This window comes from Vespula pensylvanica, chromosome 1, assembly GCF_014466175.1.
Source record: "Vespula pensylvanica isolate Volc-1 chromosome 1, ASM1446617v1, whole genome shotgun sequence".
In the NCBI taxonomy this organism is placed as follows: domain Eukaryota; kingdom Metazoa; phylum Arthropoda; class Insecta; order Hymenoptera; family Vespidae; genus Vespula; species Vespula pensylvanica.
Genome location: NC_057685.1, coordinates 17123686 through 17138084, shown reverse-complemented (window position 1 = coordinate 17138084; position 14399 = coordinate 17123686). Strand labels below are relative to the sequence as shown.

General features: G+C 33.2%; 2 protein-coding genes across 7 annotated transcripts in view; both read right to left on the bottom strand.

Annotated features, from left to right (window-relative positions):
* Nucleotides 1-225: 225 nt before the first annotated feature.
* Nucleotides 226-14399, bottom strand: part of LOC122637491 — a 43923-nt gene continuing 29749 nt past the window's right edge. For all 6 annotated transcript variants that reach the window (XM_043829772.1, XM_043830021.1, XM_043830099.1 and 3 more), the window contains exons 7-14: nucleotides 10905-11260; nucleotides 9561-9909; nucleotides 9045-9391; nucleotides 8515-8890; nucleotides 8191-8440; nucleotides 7911-8096; nucleotides 7601-7738; nucleotides 226-4117 (exon numbers count right to left, since the gene is read on the bottom strand). In XM_043829772.1, the coding sequence (XP_043685707.1) occupies nucleotides 3884-4117; nucleotides 7601-7738; nucleotides 7911-8096; nucleotides 8191-8440; nucleotides 8515-8890; nucleotides 9045-9391; nucleotides 9561-9909; nucleotides 10905-11260 (2236 nt within the window). In that variant the 3' untranslated portion in view covers nucleotides 226-3883. The remainder of the gene's footprint in view (nucleotides 4118-7600; nucleotides 7739-7910; nucleotides 8097-8190; nucleotides 8441-8514; nucleotides 8891-9044; nucleotides 9392-9560; nucleotides 9910-10904; nucleotides 11261-14399) is intronic.
* On the bottom strand, nucleotides 5199-7594 carry LOC122626881 (probable WRKY transcription factor protein 1). The gene is made up of 2 exons (XM_043807444.1): nucleotides 5530-7594; nucleotides 5199-5338 (listed from the first exon to the last, which is right to left on the bottom strand). Exons 1-2 carry the CDS (start codon nucleotides 7370-7372, stop codon nucleotides 5334-5336), a joined length of 1848 nt encoding a protein of 615 aa, XP_043663379.1. The 5' UTR covers nucleotides 7373-7594; the 3' UTR covers nucleotides 5199-5333.

Below are 14399 nucleotides of genomic sequence, written 5' to 3'. Positions count from 1 at the left end.
AAAAAAAAAAAAAAAAAGAAATAAAAAGAAAATAAGAATAAAAAATAAAAGATTCACCGATGTATATGAATATTAAATGATGATCGAACTGATTCGTTAATTTACGACGAGCCATATCAAATTATTCGCAGTTTATATAAGATATCTATCGAGGCATCCTTGAATTATTTGCTTTCAAAAATTATAATCGACAAAGAAAAAAGAAGAAGAAAAAAAAATTCAAACGCACGATTATACTCAGTATAAATTACTAATTGTAAAGTATCTATATTAATGTGTAAAGTATATCGAAGAAATCTTATACATGTTGTTTGACGATTCGAACCGTGCCGGTAAATATACAAATATAATTTCAACTAAATTACGCGATACAATTTCGATTAACGTTATATACGCATTCGTCCGTAATATATATTCACATTTCATACAAAAAATCATCTCTCACGCTAACGCTTGTGTATATACAGTTACGAGCGACATGTAATCTCTCAAAGATAAGAAAAGAAAGGACGAAGAACAAAAATGAAAAAAGAAAAAAAAAAAAAAATAATAAAAAGAAAAGATATAATAATTCGACGTTCTCGCTACGTTGAATACAGTTTAATAAAAATGTTCATGTTAATTTCATTGCATACGATACGAACGGGATAAGTATACGATGTAGTCGCAAAAACGTGACGAAAGAGAAAGAAAAATAATAAGCAAAAAAAGTCGACAAACGAGAAGGAAAATTTTCTTTACAATTTTCCCGATTCCTCTTTTCGTTTCCCTTTCCTTTCCGAAAAATATCGAAAAGCAATCATTTTGAATTATTTACTTACGATGCATCTGCTGATAGATTCTGCTATATTATATCGTTATTATAAATTAATGAATACCTTTTAAGATAGTAGCTGTCAGTCGATTATACGTACACATATAAATAACGAAGGCACCAAGGGAATCAACAATGGAATAAATCACGCGAATAAATTTGCTTCCGTTTTTTTTTTCTTTTCTCCTTTTTTTTTTTTCATTTTTTGTCTTTTGTTCTCTTTTTTTTCTTGTTTTTTTTTTTTTGTTTTGTTTTTTATACAAATTTGAAAATAGCCAGATAATGTAATTGACAATTATCGAAAACGAGCAAATAACGGGATTGGCAAAAATTATTATTATTATTATTTCTTTTTTTTTTTTTGTTTTTTTATATACGCGTATCGTTATCGTCAATAATCGTAAAAGTAGCTTATATCGTCTGAGTATTCTTAGGTATAACACTGCGACTGACTTATCGCTTCGTTTGTGCGATCGATAGCTAAATCGTAAAAGAGATCTTCAGGATTCTCTCTATGCATCGGAATGTCGTATCGATTAAAAAAAAAGAAAAAAAAAAAATTACAAATACAAATAAAAAAACAAATAAAGCCGAACAATATTGATCTGTCCTTTGTAAGCGATTAATGCAACGATTATCATAGTTAATGTTTTTCTTTGCGTTCTCTCTCTCTCTCTCTCTCTCTCTCTCTCTCTCTCTCTCTCTCTCTCTCTCTCTCTCTCTCTCTCTCTCTCAATATACATATAATTAACAAATACTTATTGTTTTAACTGTCATTTGTATTCGCATGTATATATTTTCATTTCGTGATATTACTAAATAATTTCTCGAATATGATCCGAGGAAAATATTTCAAAACGCAAATTAAATGTCAGCCGTATTGCATTACGTTTTTTTTTTTACTTTTTTTTTCTTTTTTTTTTTTTTTTTTACATCCGCTTAAAAAGGATAATCTTAACGAAATATACAACACCATTTGGGAGAAGAATCTCCGTTGAATGAAAAAGAAAAAAAAGAAATTTGAATACATGTAGAAGATGTAATGTTGTCTTTCTGAGATTGATGAAATCTTTTACACGTGAAATCAATAGAAAATGTAGTCAATAATCGATGAAAAGCATTATATAGTCGTATAATAATAATAAAAATAATATTACATATATTAATAATGTTATAGAAGTAATAGGAATCTTTTTACTCTTCTTCACATCTTTTAAACTAGGTCTCTACTATTTCATTGACGGCTGGTTCAAGAAAGAAACTATCTGGCAAACGTAATAAATAATTAACAATTGGAACAACTGTTGAAGTTATATATATATACATACGTCGTATAACGCAAACTTTATCTTGATTACGAATCTTAAACGTTTAAATGATTAGTTTTATCGCCCGCATTTTAGATTGAAATTATATTGTATTAAGCGGGCGTATTATTATTATTATTACATAACTATGTTTCGGGACTGACTTAAATGTGTTTTTAGGTTTCGCTTTTAAGAACGATCTAAGAACTTTCTTTAGTATAGATGTAGTACATATATCGTATGTTTAATGCATGTAATATATGTAATATACTCGTAAAAATCTATTAATTACTGTTTCCCGAAATATTCGATATATGTGTCACGTATGTTTATATTAAGGTGTGTGGTTTATATGCAGATATTAAATTAATAATAATCGTTAGATATATATATATATATATAGAAAGGCAATGCCGTAAAACATTGGAACGTTTTGGCAATACCAATTTATAAAGTTATGAAAATTAAACTATGTAACTTTAGGCGATCATGACTATTGTTAAATTCGTCTGTTTCAAAAGTATCATAATATCTATAGAATAAAATGTAGAAAATCACGTTGGGATTGACTTAAAACTTAATCTCTAATCTTTGCTTTCCTGCAATCAACATTTACAAATCGATCGTGAATCATCGGCAACAGTATAATAACAAATTCATAAAATTTTCGTCGATACATCCCGAGATGTTTAACATTTCACTAAAGACATTTTATATACGTATTAATGTATTTTGTGATTTTCTGAGAGAAGAAAAAAAAAGATAAAAAAATAATGAAAAAAGATATCGAATATTGAAAAAAAAAAAAAAAAGAACAAAAGAAAAAATGAAGAACGTCGATCGTAAAACACATACTGATATACAATATAACAAGAATAATATATAAATACAATTACAAACTATAAATTAGAAAAGCACGATATGAATAAATTGAGATGATACTAGTACTATTGGGAAAGAAGTTGAATTGGATGAAAATAATAGAAAAAAAAAAATAAATAAAAAAAAAAATAAAAAAAAAAAATAAAAAATCGACAGTCTATATTCGAAAATAATAGATAATATAATGATCACGAATTGCAATAGATAGAAGCTCGCTCGTCCATTTAGATTCTATAATACCAATGTTAGACTTTAATCAATTACATATTTTGATTGTAATAATGTAACACTTATGTCTTTCTAATCGTCGAAAATATTCTCAATGTTACTTTTTAAATAAATCCTAATATAAATAATTCGAAATACTGATTACATATATATATATATATATATATATATACATACATACATATATATATATATATATTCCATGACTTATGTTTTTTCTTTCTTTTTAATGTGTTTGTTAAATAACACGATTCTTTCTTTCTTTTTTATCGTTATTGTTATTATTATTTATTATTATTATTATTATCATTATTTATTATTTCCCGAGGAAAGCAATTGTAAATGGTATCATTAAATTGTTGCTATATTGCAAAATCTTTTCCTCACCTATGCCTTGTGCATAAAATAGCAATAATTACTACTGTGAGTCGTTATATCGTACAGGAATGTAGCTACGTTAAAAGTTGTCATTCCTAGTGCCAATGGGAGTTATAATCCATATGATATTCGTGTATATAAAAACAAAAGATCAAAAAAAAAAAAAATAAAATAAAATAAAATAAAATAAAGAAAAAGAAAAAAAGGAAAATCCAGAGAAAAAAGAATAAAGAGAGAAAAAAAGAATCTTGGACCGAATGAATTAAGTTCGCCGTTACGTTTCGGGAGCAAAAATTTTCACCGAATTATCTTGATTTTGTATATTAGAACGCATTGCACGACGTCTTTCTTCTATCATCTGTCGTCTCGCTTGCTCCCTTGCTTCTCGTGCCTTTTTATTGGCTTCGCTGTTCGCAGTAGGCTTAGTTTTATGAACGGGCGGTATTCGACGTTTGGCAGCACTACCATTTTGCGAAATAGATGCATTGCTCTTTTTCTCTGGCACAATCTGAAAAATAAAAGAAAAAAGAAGAAAAACAAGAAAAATATATATATATATATATATATGTTTGTGCGTATACAAATTTTTTTTTTTACAATCAAAAACGATAATAAAGAAATTGGATAAGGTATCAAGGACATACTGTTGCTTATCCTTTAGGATTTCTACCATTATTCTTCTTTTATAGGATTATATTAGAGGGGTGGAGAAAACTAGGACGAAAATATTCCTGATCTCGTTTTCGATAACTCTTCTTTTCTTGCACGTGAGATATCGTTTTATAACTTATTGCTCGCAATTAAAAGCTGCTAAACGATCCTTTAGAAAGAATTTATTTAATGTGATAAGATGGAGGGTATACATATCATAGAACACATGTAGCTAGAATTATATAAATGCTCGTTACAAATTGTAAAGAAGTCTCGTGTCTAAAAGGCAATACTTGTAAGGATTGATATTAAAAAGTATTAAGACAAGACCAACGATACCGTATATGTACAAATACAATGACAATCGACAAAGTATCTTGTGAGATTTGAAGAATGAACAAGCATGTTTTACCTTGATCAAAAACGTATTATAATCATTCAAAGTACTTTTTTCTGAAATATCCATGCAATTTATGTTACTCACGTCGCAAATCTCAATGCCCTTTCTATTAAGTGGAAAATATTTATCGGACTCGAGAAAGAATTTCATTTTTTGATGAAACTCTTCGTCTTTATCTCGTAAATTTTTTATCGATATGTTCGAACTCATTGGATCGCACGCTTTCAACGCTAGACCCGTGTCGGTTTCGTAAGACTTTAAACTCTTTGTCATTCCGTCGTTCGATGTATACAAAGAAAATGTCGCGATAGAACGTGAATAAATTAATTTATTACAGTCCCATTCCTTCGTGTACGATAACTTATTTTTAATGTCGCTTTTAATAGGTATATCGTACGTACACTTATGTTTCTCGGTTATTAATAATTTCGAGGACGTGTTTTTATTAGATACTTTGGTATTCAAGGACGTTACGATCGACGATACAAATCGTTGTAATTCTTTACGTTTCTCAGATAAATTTTTTACATCGAATAAATACAAAGTTTTATCATCGTCACCACTAGCTAAACATGGATTTGGATTATTCGAAGAAATAAATTCGCATTCTGTTGAGAAATCAGTATCATTCGGTAGAAAATAGTCCGTTTCCATAACGATACAGCCTCTTGGGTTATCCTGACAATTATTTATTATCGTGTCGTTAGAGAATAATTTGTTCATTTTTAATGATTCCTTTCTTTTCTGATCATATTGTTTTACTTTATCTAACTTATTAATATTATTAATATTATTATTATTATTATTATTAATATTATTATTATTATAAGACTTTTTTAAAGGTGTTATGAATATGGGATGATGCTTACCGATTCTATACATTCTTCCTAATTGTTTCAATGTCTCTTGCGACAATGGAATGAAAGGTTGAGAATCACTTTGAGACCATACGATCGCGTGCGGTGATTTTTGTCGTGGTTTCGTATATTTTTTTTCTTGATCGACAATATTTTCATCCCTTTTGACGTCCTTTTTTATTTGCACTTTTTTATATATCTTTTCATTAACATTGGGTTTCGTTAAAAAATTATTCGTACTTGAGTCATATACATTATTTTTTAAAGAAACAGAGTCTACATTAGACCAAACGTCCGTGACGATAGAAAATTTTTTTCGTGAATGAGCAAGACGTGATTTGAGTTGTTTTGACGACGATACTTCTATTTTCGCACGAGCGAGATCGTTCGATTTGTTTAAAGAACGATTAGCAAATTTATTCTCCGTTTTTTTTGCATTGTTCAATGAATCTACGATACGTTTCGAATTTTCACATGAATTTTTATTATTCGAACCTATTTTTTCTATCAACTGTTCTTTTTTATTTTTTTTGGAGGAAATAAACGTATAAGATTTACGTCCCATTGATGTGCCAGGTTTTATCATTTTTTCGTTATTAACAATCTCATCATCAACGTCATTATCATTATTATTATTGTTGTTGTTGTTGTTGTTATTGTTGTTGTTACTATTATTATTAGGCGTTATTATATTACATTTATTTTTGAACATATTCGATACTATCTTTTTTAAATTATTATCGTTTTGTAAATTTTTCTGACCGTTCTTACGAATTCCTTTTGGTTTCTCTATTGGTCTTTTGATCGTTCGTGTATTATTTAATTTTTTATGTAAATTTATTTTAGACTTCTGTTTTATATCGGGCATTAAAATTGTAGCTTTAATATCTTCCTTCGGTGATTTTATCGATCTCGTTTTATTATTAGGAATAGAATGGTTAAAATTATTTGAAATTTGACTTTCTACGAATTGGACTTTATCTCGTTGCACCGTAGAGGAACTCGTGATTTCTTTATCGGGTCTCAAATTTATATTGGTTTCTTTAAATATTGCTTGATTAGATTTATCATAAACATTTATATTATTCTCACGAATATCTTCATAAATGATGGAATTATATGTACGATCATCGAACAATGGTTTTTTTATTTTATTAGGTTTTACCTCGTCAGAGAAAGTAACGTTATATTGAAACTTTTTAGAATTTTGTTTTCTAATACTTGATGATATACCTGGCCGAGAAGAAAAATTAATATCCGACGTGATGTTTTCAAATTGATTTTCTTTTATAACATTAACGTCGTTAACATCGCTTTCCAAATATTTCGTTTTACGATTAATTAATTTTTGCTTGTCCATGTAATTAATTTGATCTATTTCAGACTTCAAACTTTCAGATTTAATTTTAGGTTTTAATATGCTATAAGATGGTTTTCTTGTTGGAAAATCTGATATATTTTGTCGTTTTCTTTCGATATGATTCGTAGGTTCTCCGATAGATAAAAACGATGTTTGAGCCGATATATCTTCGTTATGCATCTGTTTAAATTCCTCGTCCGTTGTTGTGAATCCTTCTTTAAAACTTCGTCCAATATTTTCTTTCACATTTATCTTAGCATCTTTTTGCTTATAGATATCATCGTTAAAAAATATATTAGAATGCAAATAATCCTGCTTATCGTCCTCGTAAAATGATTTCAAATTAGGATTGAAAAAACGGGCGCGATTAGTATACTCGGGAATACATCTTTCAACAATTATGATATTTTGTTTCATTGGCGTTAGTTTATCCTCCGACCTATTCGTTTTTACGTCAGATATTTCATCATTATAATCGGATACATATAATTCCATATTAATATTCGCGTCATCAGATCCCGTAAAAATCTTTTCCGTATTGTGCAAAAAGTGACATGCTCTCGATGGTTTTAATTCTTTCGATACGCATTTCTTGATAATTTTAGGGATATTATCTACAGGGGTTTTTTCTAAGGGACTCTTCGGTAAATGGATGGATTTCTTTCGTCGATGTCGGGATTTCAAGGGGGACGGTGATTTAGATTGGATATAAACTGGACATACCTCTTGCCACTGCGATTTTCTGGACTTTTCAATTTGATCGAAAAGTTCATTTACTTGAACTACTTGCAGCATCACCATATCCCAAAAGCCAGCCAAGTCTTCGTTCGTCGTTGGAAATTCTTCGCCTGGCACTTGATTCTACAAACGAATAATGGAAAAAAAAAACAAACAAATAAATAAATAAATAAATAAATAAATAAATAAAAAAGAAAAAGGATTAGAGAAAAAACGAAAACAAGTGATGCAAGTTTTCAATTGGAATAAAAAATTTGTAAAAACAATATTTCCATTCGTAATAACGATCGCTTACAATATTTTTTTGACACAATCCCTCGAACTGCTGCATTTTTTGCGAAGCTAACAATCTCGCTTTGCCAGCGGCCGATCTCAATTTACCAGCTGCTTCCTCGGGTAATGCAACGGGATCGCCACTGGCCAACTCGGCTTCCGCTGACGCAGCTAATGACAAAAGTCTGTCCGTTTCTTGTTTCAACAGCTAAGGTTAATAGATAGAAGATAAGTAAATAACAACGGGAATATTGACTTGTCAAATGGCTCTCCAATGGCAGCTAACACGATTTAACACTCACTTTCAAAAAATAGTGTCCGTTCTTTTCTTCAGTCGTTTTCTCTAACTCCTGCATTTGCTTTGCCACGTTACTGGAACTAGCACTTGGTTCTAAAACGGGTAACACTACCTTCGGTGCTGCGGGTTGCTGATCCGGTATACTAGCGATGCTGTTATTGTGCTGGCTTGACGATTCCGTAACACTCTCCGAGACGTGAGAAGTTTTACAAACTTTTGATTGTTGTTCAGTTTTGCGCGGAGCTGGCGATATCCTGATTACAATAAAAATAAATAATAATGTTTATATACGTAAAAGCATCATTTTTTTCTTTATTTTTCAAATTACCTTCGCAATGGTTTTATTATTTGTTCGGAACCGTCCGTAGGTTTTCTGGAACTGACCACAGGTAGTTGAGCACGAAATTCAGGCCGAAGATGTCTAAGGACTGGCAGATTCTTCAAGGACTCCTCGGTATTAACGTTGTCCGTCGAGTTGTCGCTATTATTACTAAATTTATTAAAACTATTGTCAGTAACGTTTAGCTTAGTAACGCTGCGTTTAAAGAAGAAACCCTGTGCGAGAGCTCCAGGACCATACAGTCGTTCGACGCGTTGCTGGATGAAGGACTTTTCGCTGCTGGAAGAGGTATTCGTAGTTTGATGTTCAATCTCGACGTTCGAACCGTTCAATATACTTGTATCGCTAAACGAGGTATTTGAAACTGAAAGAAAGAGAAAAATAAAAAAACAAGAAAAGAAAACGATCTTCAAGATTAATTTCTTCGTTTATATATGTACATATATAATAATAATAATAATAATAATAATAATAATAATAATAATGTTTTTTATTAAAGAATTTTACATTCTTCTTACCATTTATCGTAGAAGGTTTCGGTGATGACTCGGCATAGTTCGATGAAAAGGATTTCGTTTGTTGACCGCAGGACATCACTTGTACGATCCCAGGACTCCTCCTCGAGGAAGAATTTACCCTAATAGGGCTTACATCGGGAAACGTTGTATGTATGGATACCCCTTTATCGACCTCGGAGAAGCCCTGACATATACTCATCGAATTTCTCGTTTCTCTATACGTTTCTATCTTACACTCCTCCTTCATACCGTTAGCGAAACCATTTTGTCGATCCATTGCGAGCGGTGAAATTGATTGACTCTTAGGCGGATAATGATGTATCGGAACACTTAAATTCTCGTTTGATCTACAGAAAAAAAAAAGACAAAAAAAAAAAAAAGAAAAAAAGAAATACATAAATGAATAAAGGATAATCGAAATCGTGTTCCTTCTCTAATTTCGATATTAGTTAAGCGATTATTTATACGATTTTCGCGTTATCGTTTCGTTTCGTCTTATTATTAAAGAGAACTTACTTGAAACCTGCAGGACTAGTATCCCTAGTGATCAGTCTTGTACCAGGGCTGCTGTCTCTCGATCGGAAACCTTCTCTCAATTTACTATCGTACCTGGTGATGCCTGAGTAGCCGCTAATACTGCAAGCCAATCCCAAGTAACTTGGCTTTTTAGCTGTCAGCTGTTCTGGCTCGGGACTGCAACGATGACCATTGCTGACGATCACCTTATCATCGGGAGTGAGATGGGACTTTTGCAGCGTCTCGCTGCTACCGTTCACCAAATTTTCCGCCGTGGAAATCGGCTCACCGTTACACGACAAGTTAAGACTGTGCAGCGTTCTCTCTGAGACGGAATCTATGGTGTTCTCTGTAAGATTCAGATTACCGTTGAATGATATGTTTCGAGGATACACCCCCCCAAAAATAAAATAAAATAAAATAAAACAAAATAAAATAAAATAAAATAAAATAAAATAAAAAGAAATCCTCCCCAATCCACTTCCCTCACCCCCACCCTCTTTCTCTCTCTCTTTCTCCGACCCAACCCCCCTCCCCCACCCAAACAAGAAAATCTTAAAGAAAACACGCACGACTTTGAAGTAGGAAGAATTTTACTCCCCCGTGAACAGCACTTTGTGTTTAAGCGCAAGGTAAGCAAACGCGGGAAGATCGAATCTCACTCGACTGAGACTCGAGGCAGGAATAACCCTGGAACGGTAAAGAAGGGGGCTGTTGGCTTTGCACGCGCGTTTCGGTCGTCTTGGCACGCATCACGACGCGACGGAAAGATTCTCTCCTGCCTACGGCACTCAACGACCGGGGCGCGCTTGCCTACGGTCTAAATTCGATTGGCATTCGCGGCCGAACGAAAAGCACGACTAGATTGCTTGCGAGGAAAGGTGAAGGCGGCGCCAAAGGAAATCCTCGCTCGCTCTCTTTCTCTCTCTCTCTCTCTTTTCTCTCTCTCTCTCTCTCTCTCTCTCTCTCTCTCTCTCTCTCTCTTTCTCTCTCTTCCTTTCATTCTTACTTCGAAGATTTTAAATTCGAGTTGCTGGGTGAGTCGATCCTCGAGAGAGTCTATCTTGGGAGGAAGTAAAGAAGGAGTGTGCAAAAAGGAAGTTAAAAAAAAGAAAAGAGAAAAAAAAGTAGAAAGAGAAAAAAAAGACCAACTTGCTCGAAACTCTATATGTTGGTTCGTGTGGAGAAGAAGACCGCAGGAGGATTATAGAAGGCAAGGTTTCAAAAAGGAGAAAAAAGAGAAAGAAAAAGAAAGAGAGAAAAAGACAGAGAGAGAGAGAGAGAGAGAGAGAGAGAGAGAGAGAGAGAGAGAGAGAGAAAGAGATAACCGCAGAGATAGCCAACCTGATCGGTCGGAGACGGAACGATCGACGTCCAAGCTGCAGCTTCCGATGCTCTCCTGACTGGTCATGTTGGGTAGAAGATGATGATCGAGTTCGTCGCCTGTGGCGTCTGGATCGAGACGATGATAGTTGAGAGGTTGTACGGCAAGAGAAAGGGGCCTGGTGCGTCGACCAGAGCTCAGCCCAGCCCCGGGTACCGAGGACGTCACCGTCGCGACGCAGGAGTCCCCAAACTCCTCCAGGCCCGGTAGCTCGGCGGCTCCACCCACCCCACAACGCCGAGTCGATTCGCGATCGACGTTCGATCGACGACGATCCCTCGACGACGGCTTCTCCTCTCCGCGATCCTCGTGCACGCTGCATCGAGTTTTTTTTTCTTTTTTTGTTGTTGTTTTTGTTTTTTGTTTTTTGTTTTTCTATCTATCTATCTATCTATTTATCTATCTATTTATTTATTTATTTATTTATTTATTTATCTATCTATCTATTCGCACCCTCTCACGACACCGATTGTTCGATCTTGTATAATGTAACAACGTGCCAACGATTTATTTTCATTGTTAATAAAATTGTTGTCATTATTATAATTTATATAAATTATATATTGATATTTAAATTATAATTTATATACGAGAAAAGAAAACCCTTGATCAAGTCTCCGGATCATTCGACAAAAATTTTTTCCTCCCTTTTCTTCTTTTTCTTTCGAAATTCAAATGTCAGAGGAAGAAATTCGAAGAACAGTATGTAATTTACTTACGAGAAAGGAAAACTCGCCTTCACGTCGCGTGAGAGTTTCAAGAATTTTTTAACGTTCTTTTCTTTTTTTTTTTCCTTTTTTTTCTTTTTTTTTTTTTTTACATATGTTTTTTTTCTTCGGAATTTGAATAACAGACAAAAATTCGAGAAATAGTATCCCAATCATCGTCACGACGTTACGCTCGTTCGTCCGCGACCGACACGGTTTCCTTCTTTCAATCATTTACGATCACGAGTTCTCCAATCGACTCTTTTTTTTCGATCATGCCGCGCGATCTTAAGACGATAAAGCGGCTTCAATAGAAATTCGTTCTTCTCGCTCGAGCAAGCACGGTGAAAGACGCGCTTAAGAATGTATTTTCGATCTTAATTGCGACTTCATACATCTTCTCGCTCTTTTAACTATCCTTTTTTCTTTTCTTTTCTATTCTTTTACCTTTTTTTTTTGTTCTTATAATTTTATTTTTTATCTCTATCCTATTTTATTTAGAATGACCAATCGATTACAAGACTATGCGATCGAAAAAAAAGTTTCATATTTTTTAACGAAACGAATATCCATTTCTTGTACGTGAACGCGTACAAATTTTAGTCGACGTGGAATTTTAAAAAATTAATAAAAAAAAAAAAATTGAAAAAAAAAAGAGAGAGAGAAAACAGGAATGCTTCATAAAAATAGATTCGTCGCGTTCGTCCGGTCAACGGGAATCTTTTTTTACGAAATACGTAATAATCGAAAATAATCACGAATCTAGACGATCCCATGTTAATGGATCGTCTCTTTCGACTCGATCGCGATCGAGATAGCGTAACGCCAATTAGGATCACGAATCCTCGCTTAGGATTTCTAAAGACTCGTGCAAAAAACGCGATTTTACGATCGTAATACCAAGAACTCGTTCGGAATCGATCGGAAGGATAAATGATAAATCGTTGGCAACGTTGATCTTAGCGATCGGTGATATCTCGTGAGAACAGGCTCGTTAACATTTCATTTCATTCATTTCAAACAGGTGTAACAAATTCTGTGCGGTATTTCCTAATTCTTCTTTCTAAGTTTTTTTTTTTGTTTCTTTTTTTTTTCTTTTCCTTCTTCCTTTACCCTTCGAAAATTTCATGCATTAGCGTGATCGTAAGGTGAGACTCGTGAAAACTTGTGCGCTTCGATCATTTTCTTTTCTTTCTTTTTTTTTTCTTTTTTTTTTTTGTGTTTTTCGTACACTCTCAAAAATCATCGAAAATTTTTATGTAACAAGTGCCGATTTTTTTTTTCTTTTTTAAATTGTTATTTACAAACGTTTTTTGATTATAGCGATTAGAAAAAATTGGAGCCGTGAAGGGGAGGAAACAAAGATGCACAAAATGCAACGTGCAGCGAAGCGATATTGTGCGATTCGAAGGCGAGTGGGCGAGTGGGCGAGTGGGTGGGGTGGACGTGTGGGGTTTAGAGAATCATGCTTGATCGTGAAACTGTGACGATGAATGTTATTATCGGTTGAGTTAAGCGTTGTAAAAATGAAGAGAAGTCTGTTAACTCAATTTCTGGACTCGTTTTTTATCATCTTTCCATTTTGATCTATGTGGTGGGACGAAGTGTTCAGAATTGACGGGTTAAGATACGAAAAATCGAAAACGAGTAAAACGAGTTTTAACGAGATTTGATATTAGTACTCGACATGAACGCCTTGACAAAAAAACACTCTTCGAAAGAGTAATCAAATCGTCTGTTACTTAGCATTAATGAATACGTTATATTCGAAAGGTCAACGTTATTAGTGAAAGTAGATAAAAGAGAAAGATATATATATATATATATATATATATATATATATATATAGAGCAAAAGAAAGAGCCACACACACATACAGAGAGAGAAAGAGAGAGAGAGAGAGATAAAAATTCCTGCAGGCGATAATATCGTACCTTCTACGCCAGTGTTTCCATAGAAGAAACTTCGAAGTGTTCTTTTTGGGCACTGGATTAACGGTGTAAGTACCACTTTCAATTTTGAGAGGCATCCTTTTTATTATCCAACGAGATTAACTATTAAAAAACCATCCACACGCGTACAAATTTGCATCGAATTTGTTGTACCGTGATTATTATCGCAGGATCGATCGAATCGGATCGGATCGGATCGGATCGGATAGTAATCAGACGATTGAAAGAATAGAATGTCGGAGAAGATATATATATGTATATATATGTATATGTACATATATATATATATATATATATATATATATATATAGAATGTCGATTTTATTTGTCTCGACAATACGTTCTTCCTATCATCGCGTACACTCGTATTCAAAAGTGAAAAAAAAAAAAAACAGGATATTCGAGTATATTAGAAATGTTTGATCGAAGTAATTAGAAGGAATACAAGAATACAACGAAGGAAAATGACACGATGAACTTTATAGTAAAGAAAACATCAAAACGAATAAGAATAAGAATAAAAATAAGATTAAGAATAGGAATAAGAATAAGAAGAATAAATCGCACGTGGTTTAGAGAAAAAGATCGTTCACAAAAACGTCTTTCCCCCCCTTTTCCAATGTGCCCTTTGTGTCACTCTGTCGGAGTCTCCAAGTAGCACGTTGCTAGGATGACTAGTTCTCGTGGACTGACATTCTCGTTTCGTCTTTCTCTCTTCTGTGAGAGTTCTGCGTGAAAACTCCCTCTCTCTTCGCTATCTCTTTCTCTCTTTCTCTTTCTCTCTCTCTCTCTCTCT